The sequence below is a fragment of the Paramisgurnus dabryanus genome, chromosome 16 (genome assembly GCF_030506205.2).
Source record: "Paramisgurnus dabryanus chromosome 16, PD_genome_1.1, whole genome shotgun sequence".
In the NCBI taxonomy this organism is placed as follows: Eukaryota; Metazoa; Chordata; class Actinopteri; order Cypriniformes; family Cobitidae; genus Paramisgurnus; species Paramisgurnus dabryanus.
Genome location: NC_133352.1, coordinates 22,383,738 through 22,401,395, shown reverse-complemented (window position 1 = coordinate 22,401,395; position 17,658 = coordinate 22,383,738). Strand labels below are relative to the sequence as shown.

At 37.0% G+C, this 17,658-nt stretch overlaps 1 protein-coding gene across 2 annotated transcripts in view; it reads right to left on the bottom strand.

The window, feature by feature from the left end:
• The window catches only part of LOC135757980 (teneurin-3), a 146,404-nt gene that overhangs the window by 17,175 nt on the left and 111,571 nt on the right, over positions 1-17,658 (bottom strand). Inside the window, exons 12-20 of one of the 2 annotated variants that reach the window (XM_065272774.2) lie at positions 16,090-16,269; positions 15,817-15,843; positions 15,432-15,449; positions 14,445-14,591; positions 14,079-14,286; positions 11,171-11,290; positions 8,977-9,238; positions 7,175-7,442; positions 6,152-6,295 (exon numbers count right to left, since the gene is read on the bottom strand). In XM_065272774.2, coding sequence (XP_065128846.1) covers positions 6,152-6,295; positions 7,175-7,442; positions 8,977-9,238; positions 11,171-11,290; positions 14,079-14,286; positions 14,445-14,591; positions 15,432-15,449; positions 15,817-15,843; positions 16,090-16,269 — 1,374 coding nt within the window. The remainder of the gene's footprint in view (positions 1-6,151; positions 6,296-7,174; positions 7,443-8,976; positions 9,239-11,170; positions 11,291-14,078; positions 14,287-14,444; positions 14,592-15,431; positions 15,450-15,816; positions 15,844-16,089; positions 16,270-17,658) is intronic. The other variant, XM_065272788.2, reaches the window with a different exon arrangement.

The following is a 17,658-nucleotide window of genomic DNA, read 5'->3' as shown; positions in this document are numbered from 1 at the left end:
GTTTTGTTAAAGCAGAGATGAAAGCTCATGGAAAGCTATGTTGTCTGTAATGGCAAGGCATGAGTGTATAATCTGACTCAAGATGAAAGGTCTTAGCATGGATATCATTATAAAAAGTGGCCACTATGAGCTGAGATCTTACTGATTTTTCGTTAGTAACTCCCTTAAAGTGAACACGGAAGTACCAATATGAAATAAAACGCAGTGGCGGCTCGTGACTGCTCATCTGAGGGGCGCTAATTCAAAATAAGTGTTCAGAGTGTCATGTGTGTTGCTTGCGTTTTCAAAATATGTGTTTGTTGTATGTAAACAATGTGCATCACGTGTTTTGTCAAAATAAGGGCCTGTAGCACATGCGTCAAAACCGTTTATGATAAAAGAGACGCTCACGTTCACAAAATACACGCAAGACACTCCCTTAACATTAAACTCTGAGTACACATGAGATTATGCGAGTATCTGGCAAAAGCCAGTGTCTCTTTTATCATAAACCCTTTAGACGAATCTGCAGCAGGCACTTATTTTGACAAAGACGCGATGCACACAGGATCTCTCGATGCGCAGAACACATATTTTAAAAAAAGGAACCACACACGAAGGGCTACATACATGTTGTGACGAACTTCCCATTGAGCGCCCTTGAAAAAAGAAGTCACTGGCCGCCACTAATAAAACGATTCAAAAAGAATTAAGCTAAGTGCTTCCAAACTTCCATAGTAAACATTTCCATAAATATGGATAATTATACTTAAAACTTTAGAGACAAATCAAGCACTCCTTGAACAGTCTTTCGGGAAGAGTATATTTGAGCAGAATGTCTCTCCTTTGGTTTTGTTATTATCCTTGGTTATTGTAGGATTTTCCATTATCATCAATTAAATGAGATTATGGTGCAAAAAAAATAATAATTATAAACTACACACTACACCATAGCAGTGCTTTGTTGACAAAGTATGATTTGAATTTTACATTTTGTTAAACTGTGTAGTGTGTTGTATTGTACTGTAGACCAAGAAAGACTCCCTATCACTCTCTCAGTCCTCAGCCATTAAATATATCAACTGCAGACATTTTGATCACCAAAGTGGTGATTGTCTTCACTGCTATGTGTGTCCCTATAGATCTCATCTCCAAACCCAAAACCTTTGATCATTTCAATCACTTTAACACCGCTTTCAGTCCAAGATCATGCAAAGAGCTTGGGTCATTACAGATAAATATTTCAGTCCTGTGAAAATTTAACTTGTTTCTTTTTGGGGTTGGCTTCAAAGAGGAACTTCAAAGAGAAGTGCCATGCCCAGGGCTATAAATTATTCATACTGAGCATCATGTTAGAGTTCCAACACTTGCTTTGGTCTATTAATCGCATCAATAACACTGCACTGAACTGCGCTCTCATTGGTTGGTCACAAGTGCTTTACATCAGTACCTAGCTACTTCAATGGTTACAAGCTATTGCCTTTGCTTTTTAATTGGCTCAGAGGTTGAGTGTCAGCTATAGGACTCTACAGTTGTTCTGAGCTTCCAACTCTTACATCTCGTGTGTCTGAATTTTTATATATTTTTTATTTTGGTGGGGTAAACAAGACAAACTAGCAAAGGCACAGCAGGGATTGTGTTTGGTGACTGTCTGCAAAAGAGCGGTCTATTCAGAGACTGGATAACAGCCTGTGTTTTTCGCTTGATGTTGTGGCAAGCATGTACTGCTATAGTATACAATACAAATCCTGGCCGTCACTGTAGAAACTAATCAAGTGCATCCTGTGCCAAGCTTCACCGAGCACTTCTCTTTAGTGTGATAACTGTCATTTCAGCTGCAAATGTGCAACACTGTCATCGGCTGATACCAGACGTGTTTAAATGACCCAAAACCCTCTGCCATTCTGAAACGTGTGTGAATTATGGCTAATGTCTTCCGTGTGCGAGTGCATAGCAATTTGTTCCTGCTTGATTAGGCCCTGCCATTGATTAATTGATTGAGAATGAAAACATGGTCAGAAGGGATCTTGTGAATGTCCGGCCCTATACAAGCCTCTTTTCTCATTCAAAACTCTACAATGTTCTGTTAAGGAAGATGAATTGGTCTGGGTTGCTTTTAAGTGTGACTCAACAAAGCCATTGACCTTGATGACAAGACAAACCAATGACACTTTTCTCAATTGCCTGATTGCTGTGTTACAGTGCTCTGATCTCATTATGCACACAATGAGCTGCTGTTCAAACACAAGAAAAAAACTAATGAACCATTTCTGCTATGTTTTAAGAATTGTCTGCACACTACACACAGGAAAGTTTAAATTGGTGTTCTTGCTATTGAGAAAATAATAAGTCTATATTTCTTAATATTACAAACCAATATGCTTACATCACCACCATGATCCTGGAGTGTTGTTGTGCGGTAGATGTACTGGCCTGGTCCCTAGATAGCCTATAAGTTGGTTAGAAATGTGAAAGCACCTATATAGATAAGCGGCTTAGAATTAAGGGTTTTGAAAAAGTCATAAGCATTCATAATTCGGGTGAGCTATAGTAATAATCAAAAGAAGGACGGTTAGAAAATAATTGCATTAAAAGTGTATAACTTCATACTAATTTAATTACATGCTGTTGTTGGTAACTGTGGTCAAAAAAAACAGTCACTTGGTAAATGGAGTCGATTCATTTTAGTTATTATCAGGTATATGTACTCCAAGTATATAAAAAGTACAACAAATTCCAGAAATGTAAATTTCCTTTAATGTCATCTATGGTAATGCAATGCTTATGATTATTGATTATTCACTGTGCAAATATGCCGATCAAATAGCAATGAGGTAAATAGCACTATGTGGTAAATGTCAAGCAAACAAGCTGCATATCCAATCATCCAGGTGTCTTGGAGAATTTTTAAAGATGCTTCAGTCAAAGCATTCACCATATTGAAAACTTTGTCCTTTAAAAAGTTTTATACAGACACTTATGTAAGAGATTGTGATTAATATTTAAAAAGTCCCAAGAGTATGGTTGTGTTATAGGGACAGTTAAAAGCTCGGCGGTGGGGGTAGAAACAAAGTGACATACACAGAGTCTTCAGTGCTGTTGACAGCTGATCTGATGCTGTATGTAAGTTTAAATGTGCATGAGGACATATGAATGACACATGGAGTTCATAAATAAAGTTCAATTGATTACATTCCAAACAGAATATATCTCTATCTTTGCTTCCAGTGCATGCCCCACTAATCTACAAAAATGCATTACTCGTAAAGAAGGTGAAGTTGACACGCCCAAAAGTATAAAAGTATTCCATCTAATTTATATAATTCTGATTGTCTAGGGGAGTCAGATTTAAGAGCAAACCTAAGTCGATGTTTAGGAAGATTATCAGATAAATACTAAGGGTGCTTTCACACTTGGTTCGATTACCAGGTTTAGGTGCTCCCTTTCCCCACTGGTTTCTGTTCACATTAAATTATTTGTTATTGATCTGTGATATCATCAATTTGCAGCAGTGTCCCTGTGTTGTTAGGAGAAGTTGCCAAAATGTACATTATTGTTCACATCAATTATGTTGTTCTTTATTTGGTCCTTTGGTTTTCAACTTCCAATTGATTTATTGTTTTTCAAAGAATAAATACAAAACCCACTTGTATCTGTCTGCCACAAAAGTACTAAAATTGTTTTGAAAAAATCAGACTGCCCGCCAAAAAGTTATTTTATGCGAAGGCAAGCAGAAATGATCTCTCTGCTTGCAGTGCGTCAGTCTCGCTTGTCGCCAAGGTAAATGAGCATACACAGACACCCACAAACGTATATCAAAATGAATACAAAGTATTTTGTACAGTCAGTGTAACTTTATAAAAAGATTAGGATGAATGTTTCAGCAGTTTACTTATGTAGTACCACTGCATTCATATCAGAAAAGAACTGTACTGGAGTTCACACGAACCGTAACCCAGACAACGCTTTTTAGATTGACTCGAGTACAACTTGCACCCGAGTTTGAACAACTGTGTCACATCATCTAAATGTACCTGTGATGCAACTGAACCCAGGTGAACTAAAACTGCTACACTCTTACAAATGAAGGTGCTTTAAAGGTTCTTCACAGCGATGCCATAGAATAACCTTTTTTGGTTACACAAAGAATCATAAGGTTCATTAAAGAACCGTTTATTTTTTACATTATTATAATCTGAAGAACCCTTATCACCTTAAATAACCTTTGGTGAAATAAAAAAGTATTTTTAGACGTTAAAAGTTCTTTAAAGAACCATTTAGACAGAAAATGTTCTTCAATGGCATTGTGAAGCAACTTTATTTTTAAAGGAAAACACCACCGTTTTTCAATATTTTACTATGCTTTTACCTCAACTTCGATAAATTAATACATCCTTGTCTTTTTTCAATGTGTGCACGTTTAATCTTTGTACTGCGCTTTGTGAATGTGTTAGCATTTAGCCTAGCCCCATTCATTCCTATGGCTCCAAACAAAAGTTTTAATTTGTGCCACCATACTTACTCGTGTAACTACTCATGTAATGGTCTTTAAATAGGAAAAACACGGAAGTGTTTGGCAGCTTCTAAATTCATCCCTGTTTGGAGCCATAGGAATGAATGGTGCTATAGGCTAAATGCTAACACATTCACAAAGCGCTGTAAAATTATTAAAAGTGCATGCATTGAAAAAAGATAGGTATGTACTGTATTTATTTTGTCTAGGTTGAGGTAAGAACATAGTAAAATGTTGAAAAACAGTGGTGTTTTCCTTTAAAAGTGTAGTGTGAAACCCTTACAGAGCTAAGTTAATCTTTAGGAAGTTTAAGTCATCCAATGTAAAATTCACCTTACCACAAACATACAGCTAAAAAACATATTATGGATTTATATTTAACAGCACTGAAAGCTTCAGGGCAGGTGCTTTATGTCTTAGCACTCTCCATCAGAACATGCGGTTCTTTTCGTCCGGCTTTTTTGTTTCATTGCTTTTTACTGCGTCTGTGAGGATTTTGACAGATTTAGTTCACAAAACTGGTAAACACAATGCAGTTAATCTTCAATACAAAGTCTAGGGAACAAAAAACATGAGCAGTATAAATATCATGAAAATATAAAGTCTATTAATATGTAATGAACGTGTTAAGAATTAAATATGAATATGATATCAGACCTCTGCTGCATTCTATTATTTTTGTCAAAACAATTACATGCACTATTAACAGATGATAATCAGTATAAACTACTAAATGATACATCAAAGCATTGCCATAAATGCTCTAAAATAAGATGATATAATCCTCTATATCTCTGAAAATCTGCAATTGGTTTTTATCCATTCTAAGGCTGGAGGTGTAATGAAAATATCAACTTTATTGGCCAGGAATAGTGCTCAGACGAGATAAACAGTGTAGAGGTGTGAAAATAAGAGTTGAGCCATGGCCGTGTCAGAATGTTGTCGGATTAAGGAGCGTGAAAATCCCAAAAGGCCAACTGGCATTTACGTTGCAATCAAGAAAACCCTTTAAGTCTTTATAAAGCATTGAGATACTTTGAAGGGAAAATCAGATGATGTCACACTAACTAACTCGAAGAGTCAATAAACAACAGCATCTGAATAGTGTCCGCCTAATCTTGTGTCTGTAGGATGTATTGCAAAGGATCTTATTCAAAATGTGCACATCATTTACAAACAATAAAAAGATGCCATTATGTAAGTGAATGTGAAGATTTAAGCCGACAGAATGGGCTTCCCTGTCACCCCGTTTCATTACGAAGACAAAGGAACAGGAGCCGTCTGGTGGAATAATGCCACATTTCCATATTCACAGTTGCGTTTTAATGGCACTTTTATTGAATTAAGCTATAAGTATGCATTCTCTGCCCGAAAACTGGATAAAGATCATTCAGGCAAATCATGTCCCTCCATAATGTAAGAGAGCTCGGCTCTGACTCTGGCACGCCGTGTTAATGATTCCGATTTAATCTGTCATCACCGTGAGCGATTAGCCCTTTCAAACTCTGCTTTATTATGTGCAAATGAGCCAATGAACCATATTTCATGTTAAGATGAATATTTATGGGGTACGAGTCCAGGTAGAGGCACTGACCCCTGAGTTGGCGAAGGGACGTAGCGCTCAAAAACACCTCACAGGGAATAATAAGCCATTCTCACCGTTCGACACATCCAAAACGTGGTGCTTATCCAGGGTCCAGCCGCCTAGGTTGGAGGCCTCCAGCTCATATCCCTGCAGTGTGGCTGTCCTCTTTTCCCACAGGATCACATTCAGACATGATTCATACTCGAAGCCAACGGAAACTATGGCATAAAAATCAGACGAAAGCTATAAATTATCCATGAATGACATTTGTTCAACCTACTGTACCTGCAAATGTCTTCACGGTTTAATGGAAAGACACTATATTTTAAGATTTCTTAAGGTTTCAGGACAAGCATATTCTGTAAGTTTTTAAACACGATATGTGACATTTCATCTTCACTGTATATGCGCCATTGACAAAAAGTATAATTAATCTTGTCTGGACTTCAATTCAATGGGAAACTGGTGCAGTAACTATGTCAGCTACGGCATCGTTAGGGAAGATATATTTTTGCAATCCATATGATTTCAATGAGTCCAGTCATACAGCAGCAACATATTCCAAATGGGTCTGTAACCTTCTGAAGGCTGATGTTTCTCACCGCGGTTCATTTGCAGTCTAATTATACATGCAAAGAGCAGTCAGCAATATGAAGATGGACTAGAAAAGTGGAGCTGCTTAGAGGTTTTATTTATTGCTTGAATGCAACCCTGTGTCAGTTTTGCAAAATATGGTTCAATTGAACGATGGAAAACAATTAAGCATATGCTACATATTGAGATTAGCTTTCAAACTGTGCTTATTATTTAGCAAGGTCATACATTTTGTTCCAGCAATAAAATGAAACCGTATAATTGACCTGAGTTCTCTGACCTGATTTCCATTAAAAACAACTTATAAATTCCTAAAATATAAATAAAATGGGCCTTTATAGTGCGTAAGCACTTGAACCTTTACTATCTTTTGTGGAAAAATCACTTTCTGGCTGGAAAAAGATTAATTGTCCCTCGGTTAGAATCAGTCCAAGTTAATAATATATTCATACATAGGAAGCTTTATATAGATCTCAGTTTCCTTTCATTGTTCCACTACTTACCTACAGCCTCCGCCAGTCCATAGACTCTCTGGCTGTAAGCATCAGTCTTGTCCCAGATAAAGCCGTAGGAGAGCCGCGGTGAAGCTGGGAACTGCTTCTGAAACATTCTACCCTCCACAGCAACCAAAAGGTGGACTTTAGCCAAGCCGAAGGGCACGCTGGACTGGGTCATGATGACCTTCAGAACGGGTTTGTATGCTGAGGCACGGGAACTTAAGTAGACTAAACCTAAATCACTTCCAGGAATTGCTGTCTGCTCATGAAGAACCTATGATTAAAATGTGTGCAGGAGAGAGAAAGTTAATAGCCTGGAGTATAATTTTTCTTGTTTCGAGTAGAGGTGAAGAGAAAATTTGATAGTTTTGGAATACCTAGCATTGAGTACTGGTATTTAATTTCTTATTATCATCCTTATTATTATAAGCTGTAATATTTCTCAAATTGAAATGTAATTAATTATTAAGAGTGGGATTATAGCCATCCTAATGTCAGAATAGCAGAAATACAAAGACTTTAAATACTTTTTAAAGTACATATTTGTATTGGATATAGAGTTTCACAAGTGTTAAAGGGTTAAGGGTTAAACAGGTAAGCTATTATAAAACATTTAATTAATTCGCTAGAAATGTTACATAAACGTCTAAGGATTTCCAGTCATGTAATATTTTTATCTATTGTATTGTGCATAGACTCAATATATCCAACACATTCTCACTCCCCGAGGCGTCAAAATCTGAATTCGGATTTGGATGTCAGTTTAAGTACTGGTCTATAATTTAATGTCTTCTGATTTTTAAACCATTGTTGCTTGGGGTTGGGGATAGATTAGGGGAACTTTTTTTTAGAAAAGGAGGGAAAGAAAAAAAAAGGCTAAACCACTATGGCCTAACCTGATTGGACAGAAAGTGGTATAGTCCTCTGGGCCTTTATTCTTAGTGGTTTTCCCTTTATATTAAAATAAATGTATTAAAAAAGGTTTAAAAGGCAGACAAAAAACCCCCAACAGAATAATAGCTATAATTGCTAAAAGACGTATAATTCCTATTCCTAAAATGTATATATACTTTTATATACCAAACATCACAATAATAACAAGAAAAGAAAGACAGTCTGATGATTTTTATCATAAAAGATTATGTTCAGATTCCCATAAGAACTGTTTCAGTCACCTAGCTTGGGCAAAGGTTAGGTTAGGGAAACTTAGGATGTAATTGTATGTAACAGAAAGTCATTCTAACCCCAAGCGACAATGGTAAAAAATTTGGAACAAAAATTGAGTAGTTAACATCCAGAAGCGGCATGATCCTGCGGATCGTTGCATACGTTGACGTCACATAACGTGACGGCATCACCTTCTGGGATGCGCTTTCGTCTATATCTGACGCTGAGGGATTAGCATGAAAGCAACGAGTTCCCATTTCGTCGATATAGTGATGCATAGGGACATCCTATACTGACGCTGAAGGCATTTGAACAAGCTTTAGATTTTGACGCATGGGGAGTTAGAATGGGTTGCAATATCTTCAACTGATTTACACTTACAGCTTTAAAAGTACCTTATATTATTAACATAAATAATTTGTGCCCCCGGAATAAGCTTTAGGAGACACATTCATGATTAATTCAAAAGCAATAGCTGTATGGTGATGATGTGTCTGGTATTTCTGACTCCACATTACAGTTCTCTCCTATTTTGTAGTGTCATTCAATTATACAGCTTAGATGGGTTTAAATTTATTTAGATTTTCAGGAAAACATACCGAGGCTCATTTTACTCTCAGATGTGATGCAGCGTGACTCACCTGTGTCTCAGGAATGATAGGGCTGGCCTCGGGGCCAGTGCGGTAGAAGGTGGAGAGTGGTGACGCTGTGATTTTGGGTGAAGGTCTGTCGAGGCTGTTAAACTCGCAGTTTGGTGTTTCCCTCTCCTCTTTGCTCATCACCAGCATGTCCATCACATAGAAGACTCTCCATGACAACCACACCGTGCGATATACAGTGGGATATGGAGCACGTGTGAAACTTAATGTCAATGCAGCACCGCCATTCACCAATAAATCAAACCTGCAGACAGGTAAAGACACAATAAAAAATGTGTGATGAAACTACAATGTTGGCTTACAAAAATATGGTTAAAGGTAGAAATACCACGGTTGTGTATTACCATAGAAATGAAAGATTATCATATTTATGAATCGTGGCTTCAAGGAAGCATAGGATTACCAGGATGCATGTCTATAAGCATGGCCTTACTAAGCCACCATGACCTCCAATATATGGTATTTTGTGCAAGAAACATGGTATTCCTATTTTACATATCCACAAACATGGTAATACCGTAATACTTTACTGTAAATACATAATACTTTTTTACTAAAGCCAACTGAGGTTATGTTAAACTACAGTATACTGTATATTTGAATAATGTATGGCCCTGTGGCTTAGTCTGGTAAATAATTGGGTTCAATTTCCACATGCAGTGACAAAAAGAGTATATCCTGCAGTGTACCATATGTCGTCTGCCGAATACATAAACGAAATATTGATTTGCTTTCAGCCTATTTCACAATTTGTATGAGCGTAGGATTCCAGAAAGTTTGCATTGTTTGTGAGAGGGCACATAAAGACTAGCTGTAATTTGCAATTTCCTGATATCATATTGACAAGTTCACGGGCCTTCTACAAATTACATGCTTTGTTAGCTTCATCACACTTTGGTTAGTCTGCAATTTCATATGCTCTGCTAAAATGTAGCCGTTTGTAGCGGCGTGCAACTTAAATAGCTAATGAAAATAACAGAGCTGAATAATAGTGCAGGCAATTGGTTTCATCAGCAGTACACTTAGATGATCTATTATTAATGAGAGGAAGGTTAGACATGTGATGTAACTTTTAACATTAAGGGGAATTTGGGTGACAGATTAAGTGGCAAAAGTTAGCACAGGACCTGTTTTAATTAGCGTGGCATAGTGAGGAGGTAGGCACAGATTTGGAAATGAAGGGGCGTCTCTTTGAAGTCGTGCTTTATATGAGCGGCTCACATCCCGGGCCTCGAGGGGAGAGATGAACGATGCAGCATCTTCACACACACATACCCAGCCATAGTCACAAACACACATCCCTTCCTTAAAATTCGAACTGCTTGTCGCCTTTTAAGTCTGGCCGTGGTTGGCCACCGTTCCAGACCATCAGCCCTTAAAGCTGTTTTTTCCCTGCTTCCCTTCGGACACGCTCAGCGACCAGACGCAGAAACCATCCCTGAACAAGCACGATTATCTGAAGCCCGCTCTCCTGTGTGCAGGTTTTTAAGAGGGATTTGGAAATATCAGATAATCCCAACATCGGCACCACTTCTCTACAGCTGTCTCTAAAACTTTCATTTACCTATTGTGGAGAAAATTGTATAATATATACAGTATGTGATTATGGTCACACCTCAGTGAAAAGCATCTGGCCACCACACACACATATACTGTATGAACTGGTATCCTGATATGCGTGACTCCAAGTAGATGACTCACATTAACTGCCATCCATGTAATCACTTATAATGACTAAAGGGATTATTACAGAAGTACAAGAAGGTCGGCAAGACACAGAATCAACTCAAAAATTAAAAGTTCAACTTTTAAAGTTTTACTGATTTAATACAGTTTAACTCCTACGTGTGGACTCCAAAGTAAGTTTCCATGAGATTTGAATAATTTCATGTATGTGTATCACCACTATAATACAAAGATGATAGATCCAATTTGAAGCATTAAAAGCATCACACTGTAGGTCATTCTGACATGTGTCGCCTGGGAGGGACAGGAACATTGGCATTGGGTTTGAGGTTAAAATATGTTTGTGTGTGCGTGGGAAGCAGTGAGTACACAAATTTGCATCAGCTATGCAAAAAGGTTTCTCACTGACTAACTTGGGTATTTGCATAATTATGTTTGTATACATACTGTAGGGTATGTAAATGCCTGTGTAAACATTATGTATACGTACATGCCATCCTGTCTGGTGATGGTATAACCCAGTTGTGGAAAATGCAGAAGAGTCACGTTTACCCCAATCAGAGGAGTGCCGTCAGTGGTCACCACCTGCCCTCGCACTACTGACACCAAGCTGTAAACATAATTAACGCTCATGTAAATTCAGTACAAAAAAACAGATATCTGGAATGAATAGCAGTTATAGGGATAGTTCACCTACAAATGAAATCCTCAAGTTCTTCCAAATTGTGTAAATTTGATATTTTATATATAAAGAAAGATATTTTAAGAAACCATTGACTTCCATAGTATGACAAAATATTATTCATACAGTATTTTTAAAACAACTTAAAAAACTATGAGGATAAGTGAATGAGAACAGAATTTTCATTTTTGGGTGAAATATCCCTTCAAGCCTGCTGGTTTCAAGGTCAATAATATTGGATGGAGATCATATATTTAAAGTGTCCAGGTTTTCCCATTCTTCACTGTATAATCATTGTGACCTCTGACACATCTGACCTTTCTCTACTCTGTTTTGATAGTTTGAACAGGCATAATTACAGCACAAATTACTTTACTAAGAACCATTTAGTGGCTGACCTGCAATTTTGCATCTTTAGAGTAATTGCACGATAATTCCTGAATGTGAGAACAAAAGGAACCCCCTGGCAGATGGGCGGGATGAGATGTTTCCTCATCAAGACATAATCAAACGTTTCATCAGTAAAATACCAGGAGGATCTAGCAAATTATTCTCAGCTTGTCCTACTCTAAGAAAGTAAGAACATGCAGCAACATTCACATTGTTAACTTTGCCTGAAAAGTGCCGAAGGGCGTAAACTGTATTCTTTCGAGAATCCGAATTGTAGAGTTGCAAAGGTGAGTCGCTCAATTTTCCACTAGAAAAAGTAATCATTTCCAAAAGTGTAAGCTTTGTTAGCTTTACGTACAGCTCATACCAACAGTTTCTGTGACTTTTTGTATCTGCACTATAAAGGCAGAAGAAATTAGATAGGACAACATAAAGTCTTCAAAAGGAGAACTGTGGGATCTGAATTCAAATCAAAGGGGGTAAACCCTATTGTTTATTCTGTGGGAGTGTGAGAGCCTCGCTCTGTTTTTCCATGCTGTTAGATCTATGACCCCAAAATGTTACAAAACCTCTGGAAGATTGTGAAACACATCAAACAGCATCGCAATAATTCGCCTGAAGGAATTTCAATGCATATACATTTTAATATGTTGTATAATTGATTATAAATAAAATATGAATTAGCACATTATCAGGAAAACAAGCCACGTGTCAATACTTCAAAGGAAGCATAATATTTTATATATATATTCTTTGGTAGGGCCTATTACAGTAAGTGCAAATAGCATTAGATAATATTTACACTAGGTTCAAATAGCAATTGCTACTATAGAGTTGCTAAACACCTTTCACTTTTCTGTGATAATCCAAAAGTCTATAGGAAATATGAATACAGTGTCGCGCTAACTTCCGGGTTGGCCTACAAAAATATGCAATACCTGCACCAATCCATTTACACTAAATGCAAATAGCAATCGATATATTTACACTAAGTAAAAATATAGAGGCATTTTTTTTATGTACACTAAGTGACAATATCAAAAAAATTGTTGGTAACACCTTACTTGAAGGGGTGTGCATAAGAATGATATAACACCTTCATAATCATGACATGACACGTGTCATGAACATGAAGAAGATTTTTGTTTGCACGTTTATGACTTGACAAAAAAAAACAATATATCATAACTTGTCATAAATCTGTCATAAGCATGTTATAGCAGATGAATGATCAAACTTAAGATACAACCTAGCTTTTTGGGTTAACAGTACATTAACCTGTCACGTGGTTGGTTTTGACATTGGCTGTCATAAGGCCATTATAATTGTGTCATGAATATTTTTCAGACCACTTTTTACAAGGGATACAAATTGAGTTTCATTAAAATGTCATTGTCAAATGTCAGTGTTAATACTCTGTCAAGTTGTATTATAACAGCGTCATGAATATTTTTCTTGACCTCAACTACAGTGGTACATATTGAAGCTAAAGCTTGGTAGTTTCTTAAGTTTGATAATTAATCTACTATGTCATGTTTATGACAGATTTATGACAGAAGTTATGTTGTCTTGGTAATGTCAAGTTATCATAATAAAGACATCTCAAACAATGTCATCTTTGCATTAAAAATGACATAATTGAGCGAATGACACTTAATGACACCCCTTCAAGTAAAGTGTTATCGGCTTATCTAAGCGATATGCTATTAAAATATGAATTATTTATTTAATAAATCAAACATGATAAAATTTGCAATAAGTGTAAATAGTAATTAGATGCTATTTATATTGGCAGATTTTACTTGCACCATAAAGTATAAATTATTATATTTATTAAAATTATCATATGGATGATGCATATTGAGAATAAAAGCCCTCCTTTCAACAGCCTTACAACTCATTACACACTTTATTTCCACTATCCAAACATTTTCTTAATTTTTATTGAAAATAAACGCCTTTTTATGTCTTTTTTAAACCTTAGCGCTTCAAACAGACGTTGGTGGGCAGAGCAAGTGTAAATAGCATTTGCCAACAAGGGAAGCGATTTGCACTCAGTGTAAATAGACACTCCGGCACTTTTATGTAATAGACACAGTAATTTTCTAATTACTTAACTATAAACTACACATTTTATGACCTTATGAAATTATAAAATACAATTACTACATAAAGTCATAAAAAATCAGGTTATTACCTAACTCACACAAAAAACACAGCTTCTAGGCTTTTGATTGAAAAAGCCACACAGATAGGTTATAATTCCTTTAAGTGTCCCCATATCAAAACCTAGTTGACCATATTTTACAGTTCAAAAGCTCCCAACCTGTTGTTGAAAGTGTTTTCCCCTGGCAAAGTATGAGTACCCCCTGGCGCCACCAGAAAACTGACACGTTGATAGAAACTCAGAGAGCCTGGGGTAGATGAGCTCTGGTGTTGCATTGTGTTGGGATCCGGAGCACCGCGGCAGTATGTCTGACCCTGACAGCTGCTGTGAATGCAACAGTCTGGGTCCATACAATCCACCAAGCCATCTAAAAAAAAACATAGACAAGGAATTATTTCTCTATAGTATGTGTAGTATTGTAAAGATGGTGTTTACAGATACTGTAAACACTGTTAGTTGTACAAGAAGTTATATAATTACTATAAGCATAAACATTAAGTTCTTTATTTCACATAATTTTCCTACCGCCCTCGTTGTCCTTGCCATCTGAGCAAAGGGTTTCCATGGCGACATCACACCCCACCCCTCTCCATCCAGACTGGCAGAGGCAATGCCATCCGTTCTGGTCCAGAATGCACCTGCCGTTGTTGTTGCACAACCCTGGACAACTGTCTACCGGGACAAATTCATCAGTTACATAGACTGATCTATCAGTGGGCTTAGGATGTGTCATGGATTAGAGAAGTTTTTTAAAACTTACAGTGTGTAAACTTATGAGGGGGGAACATGGTGAATGTGTCTTAATCAATCAAACGTTGGGAACTGGACATTTTAAGGACATTGGACAGGACTCAGGGACAGCTGTAATTTCACATGAAACGGTTTGTGGACATAATATATCTACCTTTTGGTATCTTAAGATAAATGACAAATTCTGTGTTCCTATTTCTTTCCATTCTATCTGTTTGGGGAAATATTGTAGATAAACATGTTATAAATATCTTGAAATTATTAAGTTATCAAACGTTTATTTGGAGGTAATCGTTAAACTTCTTTTGGGAAATAACCTCAAATTAGCAGGGTCCATGTGAATCAACAGCATGCTGAGTTGAACAGCACAAGTGCGGAGGTAGTTTATCACACAGTAGTGCTCCATCGTATCCTTTGTCACAGAATGTGTGAGACCAAAGGAAATAAGAAAGGGAAACACTAAACTACAGTATAGGAGCTTAGCAGCTGCTGAATATTACATTAAAAGACAGTGAGATGCACAACAATGGGAATTTGGGACAGTAATGTGAACGTATACAGTATGTGCATGGACTGACTGATGACTGTGTGCGTGTGTCTGCGTATGCCTACAGTTACACTTTACAAAACAGGAAACCTGGAATCGAATAGATGTACAAGTAGGGAGACATTAATACACAGTACATAGACATAATGAATGTCATGCTTGAGAGACAGAGGGGTCAGAGCCACATGCTCTCTTCAGGGCAGCATGACCTTTACCTCTGTATCCTATCCAGTCTGCTATCATGAAGAGACATTCAGGGAAGAGAATTAAACATGGGGTGTTATACTGCAGATGCAGTGATTTTAGTGTCAGTCATTTCAGCCCAGACAGCCAGCGCTGGTTACACATCCTAATATGCTGCGCCGTACCCTCTCCTCAGTAAATATGACATTTCATGATATTTGCATTGTTCTGTTCAAGAGCTCGATTAGAGAAAACCAGGGATGCTTTTCATTTATATTCATTTTCTACGCCTGATAAGCTCCTGTTTGATTTAAGAAAAGTTTATTCCTGAAAAATGTTATTAAATAGTTATTTATTTATTATAAGAGGGAATGTGTATTCACACAATGCAAAACATGATGAAAAAAGCCACTGTACCTTTTATTTTACTGTCCAGAAAATGAGCTGAAGTGGTAAGAGTGAAATAAAAAAGAAAAGAAATTAGTCATCCACACTTAATTTAGCCCTATTAATATCTGTGTACTGTAAAAATCAACTATTCAGAGTTAATTAAAAAACCTGTGAGGTCTCATAATAAATTCATGAAATATGAACAAATGCAATATTAATGTTGACAATACACATTTGATTTGATAACTACTGTCAAAATTCCAAACAATATGACACTTCATTACACTTTTAATCACTTACCAATATTGCAGTTTTCTCCAGTCCAACCTTGGTGACACTCGCACTTTCCTTTGCGACACACGCCATGTTCCCCACACTGACAGACCTCCTGTTCACACCCTGTCCCCGACCAGCCGTCTGCACACCGACACACACCTCCGACACATACGCCGTGAGAACTGCAATCTGTTGTACACATTTCTAAACAAGGAAAGCAGTGTGTGAGTCAATACTGATTTTAGTCATAAAAACACAATTTATGAAAACTATATCAATGCAGATTTGTTTCCTGGTTAATAGAGGATTAATATCCAAACCCAGCTAATTGAACGTGTCATTTCCACTCTTACAAACACAAAAGGTTTTTCACAGCGATGCCAAGATGCAACACCTATATTTGGTGGACCCTCGTTGAAAACCTCTCATCTGGAGAGTTTCTGTTTTGGCGAAACAAATATAAAATTTAATCTCTTTTACAACAGCACCCTGCAAAATTATAAGTGCTATCACTGATTGCATCTTTGGCACTTTTATTATCACTGATGGATTGTACAGTGTTTATATTGTTGGGGTATAAAATTGGCAGTAATCCGCTGATAGTTTAGTGCTAACACCAATACACAATGGCTTTGAACTTGTCATCCTGCAAGCTGTGATTGCTAACATTTCTGGAGCTCTCCAGAGCATCTATCAACAAATGCTGAACACACGAACAAATATTCATAATCTGTGTCTTGTACACATTTTCAAGGGCAAGCAGCAAATATTAAACTGTGTGTTGTGTTTCTTTTTGTGCCATAACATTTTGCGCTTTTAAAAATTCTAAACCAGAACTAAAAGGTTTCTTGTACAAAAAAATAAAAAAACCTTAATAAAACGTAGCCTATTTCCATTTTCTAATGTGCAGCCAACAAGACTCATAAGAAACCATTCAGTTTGAAGGTTAAAGGCCAAGGAAGCTTAGGATGTTTAATTGAATTTTATAATATGGCTGCATGCCAAACAGTGTTTTTGGGATATTTAATAGATAATTACACCCATAAAGCATGCTCATAATTCTGCAAGTGTCAGCAAACACTGTGCACTCTCTTATTCTAGAGAGACATCCACATTAGAAAGACTTAAGTCCATAGATGGTGCTATAACAACTTCATTACTCAGTTTATATTATACATTCAATTTACCTTCAACTTAAAATTTCCCAGTGGGCTGCAATCCATTAATCTAAATGAATTAACATGCACAGTGTAAAATTACATCTGCATGTCTGTTTCGCAGTCAGACGCCGATATGCATGTATTTAAACAACCCACGGGTCAAGATTCAGAGCGTTCCTATTTCCAAGATTACATCTGCATGCGTCACACGGCTCATTGCGTCTGCGTTTCGAAAGCATTTACACTTTCTGTGTGGATTTCTTGCATAAATTCATATAAAGCAGGTATTTTCTAAGTTTGAAATTCGGCTATAGAATCATTCAGGGAAGAGAAATTCTCCATTAGTTTCAAAGCATGCTGCAACCAGATGGCAATGCGTAGGCCCATCCAAACAGTCAGATGACAGATAACAAGGGAAACAGACCCGACGTGC